This window comes from Python bivittatus, unplaced genomic scaffold (assembly GCF_059951505.1).
Source record: "Python bivittatus isolate LINGU-HERP-01145 unplaced genomic scaffold, Pbiv_v1 ctg000590_np1212, whole genome shotgun sequence".
In the NCBI taxonomy this organism is placed as follows: Eukaryota; Metazoa; Chordata; class Lepidosauria; order Squamata; family Pythonidae; genus Python; species Python bivittatus.
Window position 1 is genome coordinate 3,851,205 of NW_028277086.1, and position 19,382 is coordinate 3,870,586.

The following is a 19,382-nucleotide window of genomic DNA, read 5'->3' on the forward strand; positions in this document are numbered from 1 at the left end:
TCTTGATTTAATTTGGACATCCATTCATTTTTAATGTTTTCTTTTAAAAAAATAAAGAAGCGTATGGGTCTTTAGATTAAAAAAAAGTCTGCAAAGACTCTGCAAATCTGCTGTTTTATAAGCATATTGTTGTTAATAAAGTTCTAACATCCTCACGTTTGAGAAGGCATCTTCTTTAGAAATAAGATCACCCTCTTTACATTTTCAGAGGGAGGAGAGTTTATGTTGAGTTTATATTCTCTTTCACAAATAGAAGTCGCCCCCCCCCCCCCCCCCAAATGCTGATTCGGCCGAATGACTATTGCTATTCCAGCAAACTCAAACAAAATCAAATAAGCAGGTGGATGAAACTCTGTTTTTTCCGGCTTGTTGAAAAAAAGCATAAGCTTTTTGAATAACAGATTTCTAAATATTTTATAGGAATTGACAAGGAATCCATCTGGATCATGGTTCTTTCTAAAACATTTGCTTCCTTCAGTTTTGTTTTATTTGTTTAATATACTGCAGAAGGTGACTGTCCTCATACACTGGGACTGACTTTTCTGAAATTGGCTACAGATACCAAGTCTGATTTCCTAAAGTAATGATTTGGGGTCAGTTCCCCCTCCACACTGATGGAGGGGCCCTGTTTGCTTTAGAAGAGCAAGAATGCTTAACAATTTAGAAAGATGTGCTTTGAAAGACTATTTGTTATATTTTCTTCGGACTTTAGGTTTTAAAATGCACACCTTTATTGTTTGTTAATAAATACAATTAATTAATTAATGTCTGCATCAAATGCAGACATTTATTTATTATTTATTTATGAGGATTAATAGTTCACCATAGTCTTGTGGCCATGGGCAGTTTCATATTGAGCTGATAAATGCTGGTTAAAGGAGAAAATCCTGAAGATTCTTTGTCACAAGACAAATGTCTTCATACTCATGGAAGAAGTACTACTGAAGAGTGAAGCTGATGTGTCTTCTCTGAAGAACATTTCTGTGTCCTTCAGCATCAGAACTTCATGGGTTCTCCATGGATGATTCCTGGTTATCTCTGTAATATCTTACATGTCCCACGTAAGAGATTTTTTACCTTGGCTTGAATTGATGCACTACCTATTGCATATAGGCAAATATACTAGTCTCCCGTACAATAACTTAGTTTTGTATGTTCAGATACTGAGCTTGAGACAGTAACCTGTATATCGTTAAATTGCTCATTCTACCACCCATGGTAGTCTGGCTGTTGTCAGAAATTTTAGTTGTTTTTTTGATGAAGAGGTTATAATCTGCAAGACCTAACATGGACAACCACTTAATAATTGCCAATTTTCTAGCAAATAGCTGTGGCTTGCAAAAGTTGGTTGATACCATATTTTCGATGTCCTTCCTCAAAGTGAGCCCTTACCAACAACGTGGACTTCAGTCCCGAGAATTCTAAGCTATAGCCACATTGAGTCCATATGACATGGACATTTTCAGAGCTTAGTGCCTTGTGCAAACCCAGCCAGAAGGATTAGTTCAATCTTTTCCAACTTTGGCAACTTTCAGATGGGTGAACTTCAACCCCCAGAATTCCCCAGACAGCACAGCCATTGCTAAAAATTCTAGGAGTTGAAATCTGCACATCTGAAAGTTGCCAAAGTTGGGAAACACTGGGTTAGTTTATGATTCAGCAAGCTGTGTGAAAACATCCAGAGTGAGATCCTAGATAGTGTCAGCTGCAAGGTAGGTGAGATCAGGAAGCAGATACTGCAAGAACTACTAGAACCCTAATGTTGTAGGGTATAATAACAAAATCTTGAAAGTCTCCCTTTCTCCCTTCTCATACTGTACAGAATCAAAGCAGGGCTATTTTGAGTCTCTTTCTCATACCTCCTCTTTCCCCAGGACTGTGTTGTTGTTTACATTTTTAGAAACCATTCTTAATGATTCTACTAATAGTTCTTGAATTCTTTTGTCAACTTTACCACTGTATTCTTCTACAGAAGTTTCTTTACAGATAATTCTTCCCTGCTGTCTTCTGGCAATCTTTTCACCTGGAAAGCAGCTGAGAGAATATTATAATGGGAATGATTGCTCTTGGACTCTTCCTGGACATGGAGAAAGGAAGCGATTTCTTGCTACCCCAATTCTGATCTCATTTCCTTTCCTTACCTGTGGGACAAAGAAACAGAAAAACGTGGTACTGGAGGTCAGGTTGGAGGGGGAAAAAATGGAAAGATGGAGGGAGGAAACCAGGTGGACATACATTTAGCCCATAGCCCAGGAGATCCTCTGCCTAGATTGGGAGTTCACCAAAGTTGAATTTCTGATTGATGTCTGACCAATCCAAGGAGAAGTTCTGTGATGGAACTTCCGTCATGGAACTTTTGCAGGAGACTTACAGTAAAAGCATTTGAATGTTCCCAGGTACCCATAACAAGTTTCTCCCCAGAAAGAGTTGAAATGCAGAACATGTTTAAGTGATACCAAACCATCTGCACAATGGTTTATATTTCTGGATCTCTACTTTGCTTCTGCTGAAATATTGATTCCATTTTTGTTTGCCACTTTTTTTCTTTTCGATTTTTCACTACTGGGATGTGCTATATCATGTTTTTCATTTGTGTGTGTGTGTGTGTGTGTTGTATAGATTTCTATGTATATATTTTGCTTTCCACTGAATACATGTTTTCCCCATTGTTTGTAGAGCTGACAGCTTGTAGTTGTCAACTTTCATTCTTCTTTCTTGAGTTAGAATTGAATACCCCCTCCCCATTAAACTCACCAGATACCACAGTATAATAGTGTCAGTTATTATGGGAGAATATGTGAAAATGATCCCCATTATTTAGCTCCACAACCTTTCATTTGTTCAATGGGGAGTAAGCAAAATAACCTATTTAAAGCTCAAAGGGATATTAAGGAAGTTAATCCTTTCATGGATTCTTACCTTATAGTGATGAAAGGACTTGCACATTCCTACAATGCTTTAAGCCAATGTTTCTCAACCTTGGCAACTTTAAGATGTGTGAACTTCAGTTCCCAGAGCTGGCTGTGAAATTCTGGGAGTTGAAGTTCACATCTTCTTAAAGTTGCTAAAATTGAGAAACACTGCTTTGAGCAATGCTGAAGGAAACATCCATTTCCAGAAGGGTTACCCAGATAAAAGATCAAATTAAATATTAGTCACCAGAGAAGGAAATGGCAACTAACTCCAGTATTTGCTAGGGAAATCAAATGGACATTCACAACCAAGACAATGTCAACATGAAAGTGGAAGGTAAAACCTCCCAAGTTAGAAGGTGTCCAGGAAGGTACCAGGGAAGAACAGAACAGATTAATAACATAGTGCTTATGGTATAGCTGGATTAAAGCTGAAAAGATGTCCAGCTGCTGATATGGCCAGAGACAAACACAACTTTTGATGCTGAGAAGATACATATCCAGTTGGTCTATTAAATGTCAGGACCATGAACCGAGACAAACTTGATGTTTTCACAATCAAAGAACAAGGACAAAAGGTTTATTTCAGATATTTACAGACGTCAGGGGAAATGTTTCTGCAGAGATGGGCTAAAGAATGATCTGGCTACTGAACAATTGCACTTAACTTAAATTCTGTTAAGATAATGCTCAAGTTTTTTCATCCAGACTTTAACAAATCATGGAATGAGAAGTCCCGGATGTAGATGGTGGATTCAAAAAAGGCAAGGACATCTGAGATCACATTGCTAATACCTGATGGATAGTGGGAAAGGCAAGGGTGCTCCAAAAATATGCCAATTCTTGCTTTATTGATTACAATAAGGCTTTTAACCCTGTAGACTACAATAAATTATGAACTGGGACACCTGCCTATTGAATAATTTGTATGATGACCAGAAAAAAACAGACTGGAAAATGGAGCAACTGCATGGTTCAGAATTTGAAAAGGAGTGTGCCAAGGGTTGTATACTGTCACCTAATTTATTTAACTTATATATGCAGAATATATCAGGAGAAATGCTGGATTAGAAGAAATAGTAATTGGAAATAGAGTTGCTGGAAAAACATGAAGAGGTTCAGACATTCTGATGATAGCGTTTTAATGTCCGGAAGCAAGCAGTTTCTTATTGAAGGAGAAAGAAAAGTGGGCAAAAGCTGGTCTACTGCTCAGTCTTAAAATAAGATAAAACAAAACAAAATGAAGACTGTGCCAGTAGGGAAAGCCAACTCAATGCAAATCAAGAAAAAGCTGAGGTAGGAACAGACTTTATCTTCCTCAGCTCAAAAGTTCACATAGACATGAAATAAAACAATGTCTCCTTCTTGGGAGGAAGACTATGATATATTTAGACAAAATTCATGCAGAGACATTTCACTAACACAAAAGGTATGTATTGTCAAGGCTGTGGTTTTTGTAGTTTAACATCTGGCTATGAAAGCTGGACCATCTCGAAGAAAAACGGATGCTTTTGAACTGTGGCGCTGGAGAAAATGCTTGAGAATATCTTGGACCACAAGAGGAGCAAACAGTTCCCCACTAGATGAAGTAAAACCAGACCGTTCAATAGCAGCAGTAATAATGAAGCTAAAGGTTAGATAGTTCGGACATACAATACAAAGGCCAGATTCACTGGAGAAGAACCTGGTGCTTGGAAAAATCATCAAAAAAGGCCAATGGAAGACTGCTGGCTTGAGGGTATCCCTGATGACACAAGCAGGAGCCTACAAGAACCCAGACACATTTATTTACTTAGGTGATTTATCCCTACTTCCATCTGGAGGGACCCTAAGCAGCTATTGGCCAATAATCCTGGTGAAATGATGTCCATCAGGAGACTGAATAGCGAAGTGAGTAAAAGAAATAGATACAGTAACAGCAAGCTGATGTTAACTAGAAAGCTGACACTTAATACTTCTTAGCTAGCTAATTCTTCCCCGCAAAGTCTTCTTCCCCAAGAAGCATTTGTGTTCCTGGATGAGGGGCTACTGCAGGGTGGGTCAATGACACCGAAAGGCTGGGTGCAATCAGGCCATTGAAGCCCTGCCCCTTTTTAATATGCCTTGCATACATCATACGGACATTAAAAGGGGCAGAGATTCAATCATGTGGTTGTGCCTGTCATGTGACATTGTCGACCCCACCACCACCACCACCCACAGATGCCCTGGCTGCCCCAGACAGCTCCTGAAATGAATATGGGCAGTTCAGGAGAAACATCTTGGATAGGATTTGGACAAGATAAAATCAGTAAACATCTCCATCTGTTATTCTGAAAGGCTAGAATCTCAGCTGTGATGGAGAAGCTACGCTTGGCTGCCTGAATTTGGCACTCGGAGCTTGTCTCTTAGTTTTCCCCACTTTTAAAAATAAACCAACTGCACTCAGAGATCCATTATCTAAGGATCAGATCAGCCTTTGTTCATACGTTGCATGGCATCCAGACTTTCTTTGTGGTTGCAAGAACTGAAAAAGTTCTAGTTGTCAATGCTTCGGTGTAGGGATTACAATATTATTATATTTTTTAAAACAGTATTCATAGTTCTCCTAAGCAACTTTCTTGTTCTGCCCCAAGTAGTGAATTGTTACTTTTCACCAGTACGTATTGTTCCTATAAATTAATCTTCCCAACCACTGTGTGATGTAGGTTAGACAGTGAGAGAAGAGTGGATGAGCACGAAGACTATTTTGTAATCTTCAGTGCTAAATGGGGATTCGTAATCTAGTATTGCATCCACCGTTTCACACTGTCTCTCAAATGGAGGAGACATCTATTTTTCTATACCCTACTTCCAACTCATAGCATTATTCATAATTCACTAGCAGGGAGGAGATGGGTAATGCCGGAATTCCTGCAATGCCTAAGATTTTAATTTTGCTGTTCACTGAAATATGCTATAGTTCTGTGTTTGCTCAGTGTGCTGATAGATTAAACCTGTTCTACATATAACATTTGGGAAGGAAAATGAAATAAAAGAATGACATGATGGAAAAAGAAATGGATACAAATAAACACCAGATTTCAAAGTGGTAATTCTTTTTTTTCTTTTTTTTTTCTAAAATAATAAGAGATCCCATACATGGGCAGAGAAATTCAATAGATTAAACCAAGCGCTTGTGTAGTAATTATAAAGATGTTTGAAAAAGAAATTGCTTTGTTTTCCTTTTCTAGGCAAGAGGAAGGTAAGAAAAAGCTGGAGAGAAAGGTAGAAGGCAGCTGGAATTTTGCAATGACATAAGGAAATAAAGTTGTGGTCAGTTAATGTAATCAGCAGGACAACACAGTAGTAGTTGGAATGAACTCTGCTGTTTCGGTTAGCAGATGGAGTTCTGTCTCTGCTAAAACATTCCCCCCTACAAACTTGAGGGAGAAGTCTGACACAACAAACTCTTCTTGACAAATAATTTCTGTGTGCAGCGAGTTCTTTGATAAGGGAGCAGACATGCCATGGACCATCTGATCTGCAACTTTTGATGCAGCATTATTAAGTGTGGGGAACTTTGTTTTTTGGTCAAACACTGCATTCCTTAAAGATGCTCTCTTACAAAAGGAGTTTGCATATCTATGGCTGGAAGGGAGGGATCCCAAAGTGGCCAGACTCATGTCTGTCCTTTCCCCATCTTCTTCCTGACAACCCTTGTTTGTTTGGTTGTTCTTTTCTTCCCTGCCTCCCTCCTCTTGCTCCGTGAGGAATGTGTGTCCTGGAGATTTTTCATGCTGGACATCTAAAGAGCTTGCTGGTAGAGAAGTTTGAAGTTGGGCAGAAGGATGCAAATGGAGTCATCTCAAGCACAGAAAACATGAGGTTGTGTTTCATGATAGAGGCTCACGTGGCAGCCTAACCAGGTGTGTCTTTGCTGGGGAAACCAGCGGGCCAATGGAGTTCGTTCTGAGTAAGAGCAAACCTGATCACAGTGCCAGATGTTGTGGTTCAACCTGTTTTTCATAGGATGGAGGAGTGGAGAATGGACTCTCCAGCCCCAAGAGGGAAAGGGGGTAGAGGAGGTGGGCTTGATATGGGAGGGTCCTCAGAGAGGTCAAAAAACATAACAAGTGGCAGTTGAAGCCCTCCCCCTTTTTTACATGTGTTGTGATGCAGATCTCCTGTGGGACGTTGGTGTAAGAGTTGGTTCCCAGCCTGATTAAGGAGGGAGAGAGAGAGATAGACAGTCAGACAGATAGATTGACAGAAAGACACACAATAGAAGCGAATATGGTAGCTCAGGTTGAACTGTGGAGTCCTTGGGGTTCTCTGAGGTTGGTTGTTTTCTTGCAAACGTTTCATTACCCAGCTAGGTAACATCTTCAGACACACACACACACACAACTAGCTGCAAGTTTCTCTATTATCAGTGAAAAGACCCCCACTGGATCATTAAATGGTTGCTGGAAAGAAAATCAGAACATCTCTGCCATCTCTGCCTTGGAAGTGTGGGTTGGAGATGGGAAATCATTCCGTTGTTGGAATTCTTGCATCCATTTCTGCTCAATAAACTCTTGTTAAAGAGAACTGTCTTAGAATCAAGTTTGAAAAAAACAAATCCCTTTCTTTCAGTTTTAGGTAGGTGGTGAAAGGATCTGATTGGAAGATCCTTCCCCACGACTTGGGGGTCAATCTATTCTTGTGCTGAGTGGGGATTTCTGATATGACATTTTGTGGTATGAGATGATGCCTGAGACATGTCAAACAGCTCTTCCCTGGCAGTTCATCCATCCACAGGATTTTGACACAGTGCATATTAAAACACCCCAGGCACTTTTCTTGAAAGACTTGAAGAAGACAGCCTGTTTAATAGAAAGTGGAGGGGGGGAAGGCACCTATTTGTTTAAAGCCAGAGCTTTTAAAAAGATACTCTCCTACATATCCTGTCGACTGACCTCTGACATTCATAAGGTATGGCTGAAGGCAGTGAAGTGACCTCACCATTATTCTGAGACGGTGCTCCTCTCTCTCTCTGACTCTCTCTTTCTATCTATCATCAGAACTGGATGGCTATAAATGGATGTGGAAGACAATATTGTGATATGTTTGTGTTCTAGGTAATAAATGATTGACAGGCAATTGCAGAAGGCTGAGAAATGGTCGAGGTTGAGAGACAGAGAGAGTGTGAGCATTTCTTACTCTAAAAATATGACTCTGCTCCATAGAGATAATGTGAAAATTTGCAAGCAGGCCCCAGTTCTCTCAGCAACACCAAGCGGATCTTGGGTAATCTCACAAAAAGCTGGTCCTGGTCAGTGCATGGGTGGGGGACCAACAGGAACTCCCAGGATGATAAACAAGTGTAGGAGTTCAGACACAAAAAATTCAGTACAAACAAAAGATGGGAGGGAGGGAGGACTGGGAATACAGGAAATTTTCTAGGAGAATCCCAGGCACAGGGGAGGTGGGGAAATGAATGGTGAACCATTTCTGTATTTGTTGCCAAGAAGGCTCAGAAATGCTCCTGGGAAGTCAAAGTGCTTGTTCCTATGTCCCCAGCATTTGGGTATGAGAAATATCTTCCATTCCAAAGAAAAAAGAAGGAAGGAAGGAAGGAAGGAAGGAAGGAAGGAAGGAAGGAAGGAAGGAAGGAAGGAAGGAAGGAAGGAAGGAAGGAAGGAAGGCAGGCAGGCAGGCAGGCAGGCAGGCAGGCTACATCTGACTGGTTGCCTAAGCTATTAGATATGTCCATGAAGTAACTAGGAATTCAGTTTGACTTGAGATGGTCTTTACCTTTACCAAGTCCACTGGTTTTGTATGAGTAAACTCAGCCTCCAGGAGTTAATCTGTGGCAGGAGTGGTGAGGAATCCTGAAATGATGCAGCTGAAAGAATTTAATTTTTCTGATGTTTGGATCTGTGATATGTAAGGCAGGGCACGTATTGTAGTGAGTCACACTCTGGATCTCTCTCCCTGGAGATGCACAATCAACTTGCATCCCAAGTGTGAACATTGTCACACAACCTTCTACCAAGGTGCCACTATATATATATATATATATATATATATATATATATATATATATATATATATAGTGGCACCTTGGTAGAAGGTTGTATATATATATACATATATATATATGCCAGGATCTTCCCCCCGATATATATATATATATATAGTGGCACCTTGGTAGAAGGTTGTATATATATATACATATATATATATGCCAGGATCTTCCCCCCGAGATACCATGGGAACACAGGAAGGTATACTGAAATCATATTTGAGATTCAGCAGCCCTACAAGGTGGCAGTCATTGTTTCTTAAGTGTGCCTTTTAATGTCAATTTGGGGCAGCACGAGGACAACCAAGGCTGATTGCAAGTTAAGCAGGGTTGGATCTGGTTAGTACTTGGATGGGAGACTGCCAAGATTCCCACAGCTGTAGGCTAGATGGGGCAGCTGAAGAAAGCATCTTGGGAGAAACCAACTGGCAAATCCCCTTGTAGCCAAGGGAGCTCACCTTGAAAGCGTGGGCAGGTCCATTTTACTGAACTTTTTGATTGGCAATGCTCTACTGCAGTGTTTCTCAACCTCGGCAACTTGAAGATGTGTGGACTTGAACTCCCAGAATTCCCCTGCTAGCTGGCAGGGGAATTCTGGGAGTTCAAGTCCACACATCTTCAAGTTGCCGAGGTTGAGAAACACTACTTTGTTGGTTTAAAAGCTTTCTAAAAAAGTTGCTAGACTGTGCTGAGGATCTTTAGGGGACACAACTCAGAATTTTTCTCCTGTTTGGCATGTCATGCTATGTATGCTACTGGTTAGCTCTTTGAGGTAGGCCAGATGTGGAGAGTAAAGAAGATGACCTTGATGGAGATATACCTAGGCAAAACGGGCTGAAACATTTTTTTTTTTAAATCCAGAGCAATGAGATAATATTCAGAAGGGGCTCAGGCAGACACCTCCCTGATTCACAGGAATATAAGAGGGAGGAGGTCCAGCACAATCCAACTTGCAAGATTGTGTTCTTATAGGCACTCTCAATAAAATATTATATTATTTTCTTACTCTCTACACCAGGTCAGGAAACTGATTCCACCAGAGCTCCTGCAATTCTCCTTTTTTGTTATAGGGTATGATAACAGAATCTTGGAAGCCAGACAGTTCCTCTCTCCCTCCCTCTTACACCCAAGAGAGTCAAGGCAAGGCAGTCTTGAGTTTCTTCCTCCCCCCTTCCTGCCTTTCCAGACTATGTTCAAGTTAGCTAAACAGCTGCCCCATACCTTCTTCACAGTGATCTCTGTACTCCTCTACCCTAACTGTTCTTCAACATCCATGGGACAGGACATGTACTAGTACATATTTTAATAGCAATACGGATGGCTTCTTTATGCATTTTCATCTTCCCTCCTTTGGGTATTGCAAGTTAATAATACAGGTAGTCCCCAGTTTAAGAATGAGTTCCGTTCCCAAGGTCTGTCCTTAAGTCGAATTTGTATGTAAGTTGGAACAGTATTATTGTATAATACTGTATAACTACTATTGTGTAATGAACTCAAATCACTGTATATTTAACTCAAATTTTACTACAATAGGCTCCAGTCTTAACTGGGTCATCGGGCGTTCTTAGCCTGGGGACTACCTGTAATAATAATTATAGCAAGAACAACGACAATTTATTACATCTATATGCCACCTGACTCCCAGTAACTGTTGGGGATACTTAGCTAGAAAGCAGATACACTCAATCCTCATTATCTGTAGGGGTTATGTTCTTGAAAATCCCCATAGAAACAGAACTGTGGTTATTAAAGCATTGATCCTAGTGAGAACACATCAACTATTATCAGAACATGGAGATTTGTTAACCCAGCAAACACCACAAGAACAAGAGCGCAGTTTCCCTTGGTGTAACTTGTGTCGATGCTGCGTGGTAAGGGTCTCAGATGTTTTTTCACACAGCGCACGGCCCTGTGTAGCCATGTTGAGAACACGTTTGTCGAAAAATGGGTTACGCTTTTAGAGAAGCGTATAAACGAATTCGTGGAAACAGAATGTGCGGATAATGAGGACTGAGCATACACACTTTTGCATTGCACTCCTGAATTATCGCTGGTGATTTTTATCTATGTTTATTAATTTTTCCCTGGTTCAAGTGCAATTTGAGCTGAAAAACTCACCAGTGGTGAAAGTGTCGGAGTGGTGCCCGGGTTCAAGTCTGCCTAGATAACTTTGGACCAGTCCCTTTCTTTCAGACCAGCCTCTCTCACAAGGTGGTTGTGGGGAAAAGAGGAGGAAGGGTTGCTATGAACGTTGTCTTGAGTTCTTGGAGGAAAGACAGGATACAGATTTAGCAAGAGTAAATAAATGATATTCCAGCCCATGGGGTGGTTTACTTATTTATTTTTTTAATGCAAATTACCCAGTGCCTTAATTTCCATAGACTCCAAGAGCTTTATAGCTATCAAGATATCAACATAAGATTATCTTTTAAAACTTCAGTAACAAAATTGTAACAAGTAAGATCAAATAAGGGAAAAGTGAGAACCTATGCACACATGCCTGAATATGTATATGCCTGTAGGCACCTATGATTAAAATGGTCATATTTTACTTTTAAATACATACTGTAAGAGAGAAGCACATTCCCATTCTCTCCTTTATTTCTCACTTTTTTAACACAGAGGTGGGCAACTTTCCTGGGACTGGAGCACACTTTTTAATTTTTTATTATTTCTTTATGGGCTTCCTAAGGCCCAGTGGATAAAGTTGGGGTGGGGGGAGATTTGGGGGAATGCCAGAATTATGGAGGGGGTAATTCTCTGGAAGGGGAATTTTGGGGAAGGGTAAATTCAGAGCCCTACATTTCAGAAGGCTGAAAGCCTGATTTTGCCCTTCAATCGTCCTCAGCTTCCGAACACTCAAAAAGGGACAAAAAAGAACATCTTTTGTCCTCCCCCACCCTTGAAAACAATGGATTAATTTCTTTGTTTCCAACGGGAAAAGCCAAGGGGATATTTTTATTTGTCTCTCTAACCTTGGCTCACTGGCCGATGGCAACAGCAATTTTCACCCGAGCTAGATGTTTTCACAGGTCGTCGTAGTTGTAGCCCAAAAATCTTTGTCCCAAAGGAGACTCTGTGAACTCCTCCCTGCGAGCGGAAGATGAAAAAGAAAAGGGAGGGGAAGTGTTGGAGCACAGTCTAGCAAGTTTGCTTCTTTAAAAAAGAAAGATCCTAGAAAGGCTTCCCCGGGATGAGCTGTGGCTTTGCAAATCCTGTGCAAAGGTGATTCCCAGCCCAATAACTCACTGCAGAGCAGAAGGACCAGCCTGAGAGCCTTAGTCAAGCCAGAATCTGCTAAATTCTTGCACTAAAAGTAGATGTCTGAGTAAACGTCTGTCCGTTGCAACTGGCTAACCTGTGTTTGATTAACTTGCCCTGAATCTTTCTGGACAGCAATTTACTGGCAACAAGCTATGTTTCTCATTTTCTGGCTAAAAGGTGTGCGAAGTGGTTATAGGCTTGGGAGTTAAAAGCAGGATGGAAAAAAAAAGAAGAGAGAATTAGTACAGAGTAGTGTTTCTTCGATGTTTTGCTCACAGGACCCCTTCCCCCTTTTAAAAATGATGGAGGACCCCAAAAGAGCTTTTGTTTCCATGGGTTACCATTCTTGATATTGAAATTGATATTAAAAATTTAAATGGATGCATTTGCAAAATATTTGTTTATTGAATCATGTAAAAATAACAATATTAAACTCATTAGATCTTAACATAAATTGAATATTTTTCATGAACGAAACCTATATTTTTTAACAAATTAAAAATAACCATGAGAAGAGTGACATTGTTTGACATTTTTGCAAATCACTTCAGTATCTGGCAAATCATTTTGAGTTTGTAGAGCCCTGAAAGGGTTTGGGGCAACCTCCAGGGGTCCTCAGACCACACTTTAAGAAACACTGGTGTAGAGCATGAAATTCAGCATAGGATTTAAATGCTCAACTCTTAAAAGGCGATGTAACACAGAAGTGTCTGGGGCAGTCCGGCCATGGGATTGCCTGCTCCTTCCATATAAGAAGGTGTCTTCAAATTGGAAGCATAAGAACCTTTTATTAAAATATGATTATGCTGGAACATATACCAGAATAACAAGAGCCCATTTTAATGGCCTCTTGTTATTCTGGTATATGTTCCGTATAGAGACTCAACTGCTTTAGTGCTCCTGCTTTCTTGTTTTTTCCCCCAAAATAATAACTTGGTTTTGTGTTTTAAATCTCACTTCTTCATTCAAAATTTCCTTCCTTCCTTCCTTCCTTCCTTCCTTCCTTCCTTCCTTCCTTCCTTCCTTCCTTCCTTCCTTCCTTCCTTCCTTCCTTCCTTCCTTCCTTCCTTCCTTCCTTCCTTCCTTCCTTCCTTCCCTCTTTTAGTTTAGTTTGAAATCCTACCACTTTTTGGTTCTGATCTAGAGCAGAGACCTGCCCAGTAAAAGGATGAATGTCTTTGCTCAATTTCTTGTGTCTTCATGGACATGCAGGACTGTTTTGGCAATAGGATCAGACTTCCTAAATCAATAAATAATAAACAAAAGCATTTCTGAATCTCTTTCAGGACAGACAAAAGAATATATATTTTTACACAAGGTGTAAGTCAACCTTAGAATTTGCTACCACAAGATGTGGGGCTGGTTACTAGCTTGGCTGGCTTCCAAAAAGGATTGGGACCAATTCATAGAAGTCCTGGGGATCAATGATGCTTAGCCTTTATGGCAACGGGACTGCTTCTGAAGGCCATCTGCTGGGAGACTCGTGGACTTCTTTGGGCAGTTGGTGAGAACAAACTGCTGGAGGAGATGGGCCAGGGGTCTGATCCAGCAGGACACTGCTTATGTTCTTAGGTTCTCTCCTGTGATATGCCAGGCAGCATCAGCTAAAAACTAATGATTGTATGAACTCCTTGAAAACTTGGTTAATCTGATAGGTGGGGCTTAGTCTGTGGTTTCTGTTTATATCAGAAATCTCTCCTTATTTTACTTAAGGGAGACAAAACAAGGAGTATCATCCAAATACTAAAAAGACCCAACCCCATGTAGTTTCCAATCCCAGGTAATGATGGTCAGTTGGTCCTATGGAGCACAGAAGTACAAGATGGAGCTACGTCAACTAATAAGGCAGTTTGATTGAGCTTGTCAGTCACTGGCATTCTTTAGATGAGAAGGTCCTATAAACTAGTTTTTATTTATTTATATATTTAAGCAATTTTTATGGCTGCCCAACTCACTCACAGTGACTCCAGGTGGTTTACAGGAATAAAAATCCCAAATACAAAACCCATTATACCCCCCACCCCCTTGGTGACAACAACACATTCACACTAGTAAATTTTCTGGTATTTTTCCATTTCTCTCTGTTTTCTGAGTTTCTAAATAGCTATTTCACATGTTTTCCCTTTTTCTTATAGTTTTGAAAGGAAGCCTATCTCCAGAAGTGTCTAAGGAAGATGTCTTATGGATCCATTGATGGAGGTGGGTTTGGAAGCAGGAATACCTTTGGAGGACCATCAAGACAAGGATATCAGCCTTTAGGTAAGTTAGACTTTGACCTACATACAATGATTTTTTTACCCTGTCTTTCTTTTCTTTATATTATAACTATTGTTTTAATGGGTAATAGAACTCAGACATATCCAAGTGCATCTGTTAGGATCCAAAGGCTGACTTTAAATTCAGAATTAATGAGTGTATCACAACTATAAGTCTTAAAGACACCATGTTACCTCTATGTTGGGGTCAACATGCCTCTGAATACCAGCTGCAATGAAATTATGGCAAAAGAAGGGTGTGTCTCCATCCTCTTCTTAGCATCCCAGAGGCATCTGATTGCCTAGTGAAATACAAAAAGCTAGACTAAGTTGGATCTTGCCTGGATCCAACAGAGCTGTTCTTACCTTGTTATGGATGAACCAATGATATCTGAGAGTCACTTTATGTGAGATGGGTGACTATATAAATATGATAGATAGATAGATAGATAGATAGATAGATAGATAGATAGATAGATAGATAGATAGATAGATAGATAGACAGACAGACAGACAGACAGACAGACAGACAGATAGATAGATAGATAGATAGATAGATAGATAGATAGATAGATAGATAGATAGATAGATAGATCTGGCAGAGCCTAAAACCAGTACAACAGTTCTAGGAACTACAGGGATTGTTCCTATGATGTACAATCAGTACAAAATCAATAATGGTGTATAAGCATCCTCAAGGAGTTATTAATTGATATCTATATTTTTGTATGCTTTTATACATACAGCATGTAGGAAATTATGTTTGGTAAGCTGAAAATTATGTTGCAAAATTTGAAGATGTGGGTGATCTGAAGCATTATATCATTTTCATCCATATTTAGCCTGGGGAATAAAAGTCAGATCATTTATACTTAAAAAAATAGGGACTAAAAAGAAATAATCTGATGGACCTGGTAGCTGAAGTGGCCTAAGGGAGGGAGCAGGTGCCAAAGTAGACATGTAATGATGCCACCAAAGGCATACATCTAGGATAAAGATACAAAACACGCATTGTTGGGGCAGTATGCAACCCAACCGTTTTTTGTATCTCAATGGTTGAGGGCTTGTAAGACGCTACCTGCATGCCTGAAGACTTGCAGATGTTGAAGGCACTCATTTCACCTCTGACAACTCATGGTCTTCCCATCCCAAATGAGCCCCTAAACATGGCACAAAACTGGAATGGCCTCAGATTGAGGGAAGTCGCATATCTGTGATCAATGAGACAAGAAAGTATGAATGGCAATCACTGTAGGTGTTCTGTAGGACTGTGATTCCTTTCTTAGTTCACCTGGCAGGCTGTTCTTAATCACAGGGTGGCTTAACTGTGATGGGGGTTAGGGTGTTGTGTGAAAACAATTACCACCAAGAGCAAACCCTGAATTATTTGGGGCTAAACTAATCCCCTTGTAGTTACAGTACTTGTTTCATGCAAAGACAGCATTGGAGGTAATCCGTCCCTTCCTACTTCCAAAGTAGGGACAAAGTCCTAGAGGACTGCATGGAACCAAGGCTTCTTTTAGGAGCTCCCTTTCTGTTTTCTATTTGTTTTTCACCCTCCTGAAACCATGTGGTGGTGGGAGTGAAAGAGGGAAGAAAGGGATGGGGTGGATTCTGTCTGGGATATCTTCCTCCTGGTTGCATTAACAAGCATTCGTCCAGGGCGCTTCCTCAAGAGATCTAATGCGAGAAAAGTGAAGGAAGGCCACTGGCAGATCCCCAAGGGTTTCTCCTTTCCCCTCAGGCATGACCTGCTGGGGAGAAAAGCATTCACCAGTTGCTCTCTCTAATATGAGGTAGGGATAGGGCTGGGGGGAAGGTGAGTTTGCGTAGAATTATGACATTCCTCCAAACTCACTCTGGTTGCATGCAAATGTTTTGCACAAAGAGAGAGCGCTACTCTGGTATGGTGCTAAACACTTCTGTGTTAAGGAGTAGCCTGAAAAAGCCACTCTGTAGTCACTTTTCAACTGCAGAACATGTTCAGTTGACCATCATTGGTGTTATTCCTCTGAACTACTTGAACATATTATCATCTTTGATGTTCACTTTTGACCTTGTCACCAGGGCCTCCTACCTCTCCCCTGCGCTCTCTCTCTCTCTCTCTCTCTCTCTCTATATATATATATATATATACAGTGGTACCTCGGGTCACGAACTTAATTTGACCTGAATTGGTCGTGACCCGAATCAAATTTTCCCATAAGGTTCAATGTAAATATGGTTAACCATATGTTTTTTTTAAAAAAACCCAGAAAAATATGACACAAAGTACAGTATGAAGAGAGAGAACACTAACCTTGCTCGAGGCGACTTCTGGCGTGGAGGACAGGAAGGTGGGTGGGGAGGTGGTTTTTGTTTGGAGGGAGAGTCCCCCTCCCTACAGGAAGCCACGACCACGTGTCACGGCAGGGAAAACGGCCGCGGATCCTGTTCGTCACCCGATGCGGAGTTCGCAGACGGAAGCAAAATTTTGCGAACGGTGCTGTTCGTGAACTGAATTGTTTGTGAACAGAAGCGTTCGTGACCCAAGATACCACTGTATGTATGTATATGTGTATGTGTGTATATGTGTGTGTGTGTGTGTGTGTATGTGTACATGTATGTTTGTTATATATATATAACAAACTTTTAAAAAGGAAGGTAAAAACTAATACAAACTAAAATAAAGAAAAGGAAAAGGAAAAGAAATAAATAAAAGAGAAGGCTAAAGTACAGAAAGAAAAAAGGTAGAAGAAAAATAGAAAAGAAAGAAAAAAGATATAAAGAAGTAGCTTCTCATCTTCTTTACAGCAGTGATAAGTACAATTGTAGTTTTACCTCTTTCTCTAAAGTTACACTGTGACTCTCTTCTTTCTCTAATCTAACCTATCTAATTATCAAGACCATAGATCATAAGTTCATTTTTTTCTGTTTTATGAAAAAAGTCCATAAGGGGTTTCCAGTCAGCAATAGACATAGATATTATCTTTTCTCTAATCAAAGAAGTCAACTTGGCCATCTCAGCAAGTTCCATCCTCTTCACCATCCATTCCTCCATTGTGGGTAATGCTGAATCTTTCCATCTTTGTGCATAAATAATCTCACTGCAGTTATCATATGAAAGAACAAAGCTCCATGACTTTTTTCCCAGCTGTTTGCCCATCAATCCCAGAAGAAAAGCCTCTGGTCTCAATTGTATATTAATTTTTAAAATCCTCTGAATCAGTGTGTGTATTTGAATCCAAAATCTTCTAGCTTTTTTACATGTCCACCAAACATGATAAAATGTCCCTTCTTGTTCACATTTTCAACATAAATTTGAAATGCCTTTATACATTCTAGACAATTTCTCTGGTGACATATACCAATGGTACATCATTTATAAAAATTCTCTTTAAGATTATAGGATCGTGTAAGTTTCAGCCCTTTCAACTACCTATTTTCCCATTGTTCCATCTGTATGTTATAACCAAAATTTTTAGCCTACTTCATCATGATTTCTTTCACTTGTTCTTCTTCTGTTTCTAATTTCAATACAAGTTTATACATTTTAGCAATTACATGTTCATCATTTGTACACAATTCTATTTCAGACTCAGTCTTACAATGTTAAAACCATAAACTCTTTTGTCTACTTTAAATCTTTCTAATAACTAAATAAGAAAACCATTGACAACTCTATCCCTCTGCCACTGGTTCTTCTCTTGATTTTATTTTACATTCCCCTTGCCAAAATTCTAGTACCTCACAATAAGTTGTGTCTGCCTATTATTTCTCGTCTATAAAATGCTTCTTGTGCTGAGAGCCAGAAAGGTTTTTTTGGGCACAACCTGGATTTGTATCTATTCCATAGTCTCAATATGGCACATCTAGCATAATGATTTTTAAAATCCACGTTAATCTTGACTTTGTCATACCACAAATATCCATGCTGCCCAAATCTCACATTGTGTCCTTCAAACACCAAGAGCCTTCTATTTCTCAGCAGCACCCACTCTTTCATGCAAACCAAACAGCAAGTTGCAAAATACAATTTCAAATCAAGTAGACCCAATCCTCCTCTTTCCTTTGCATCTTGCAACACCTTATATTTAACTTGTGGTTTTTTCCCCTGCCACACAAATTCAGACGTATCCTTCTGCCACTGTTTAAATGGTGCATCAGTTGTCAGAACAGGTATTGTTTCTTCCTCTGCTTTCCAAGTTCATCAGGCTGAAGTGACATATGAGTATGCTGGTAAGGTTCCCAAGACGTCATTGCCAATGTTGGAAAATGCCACTCAGTGAAGTCACGGGAGTGAATTTGGAAATCAGGCTTCACCCTTTTAAAGCTTTCATCAGAAATGAGATGACTAATGCTATGAGCAGAATTAGACCATGCTGAAATCCTTCTGCCGAAGGGTGAGCTTTTATGGAAATGGCTAGAAAAATGGCTAGAAGAATTCTCCTTAAAGGGGTAGCACGGGCTTTTTTTTAGATGTTCAAAGTGGTTGCAGATCTCAATAAAGGTGGGTAAAGTCTTGTTCTGAAAGCCTTTGCCATTCAATCCACATGTGAATCTATCTGCGCTGAGTAAAGGGTTGGATTTGATAGCCTGAATGGTGCCCTCCAATTCGATAATGCTGTCATTATTTACAGAGTAAGTGTTATGCAACATATAAATTTCTATATTCCGGCATCCAAAATATCTAACTTTTTTTTTTCTTTTATAAATGGTCAGGATACTTTCTTTGTGTAAAAGTCTACATGGGCATGCTGGCCTGCAGATGCTATAGTTTATTTGGATGGAAAGTAGAAACTCAGAAAAACAAATTTAGTGACCCATCCAACCATCTCCTACATGGAACCCTGACATCTGATATGGCTTTCAAACCTCTGAAACAACCATGTGATGAGCAAAAAGGTAGAAAGAAGGAATGTCAGATTTCTTGGAAGAGGACCT

At 39.9% G+C, this 19,382-nt stretch overlaps 1 protein-coding gene across 9 annotated transcripts in view; it reads left to right on the forward strand.

Moving 5' to 3' along the window:
- The window catches only part of TSNARE1 (t-SNARE domain containing 1), a 311,118-nt gene that overhangs the window by 62,568 nt on the left and 229,168 nt on the right, over positions 1-19,382 (forward strand). For all 9 annotated transcript variants that reach the window (XM_088148899.1, XM_088148893.1, XM_088148901.1 and 6 more), the window contains one exon: positions 14,340-14,463. In XM_088148899.1, coding sequence (XP_088005025.1) covers positions 14,379-14,463 — 85 coding nt within the window. In that variant the 5' untranslated portion in view covers positions 14,340-14,378. The remainder of the gene's footprint in view (positions 1-14,339; positions 14,464-19,382) is intronic.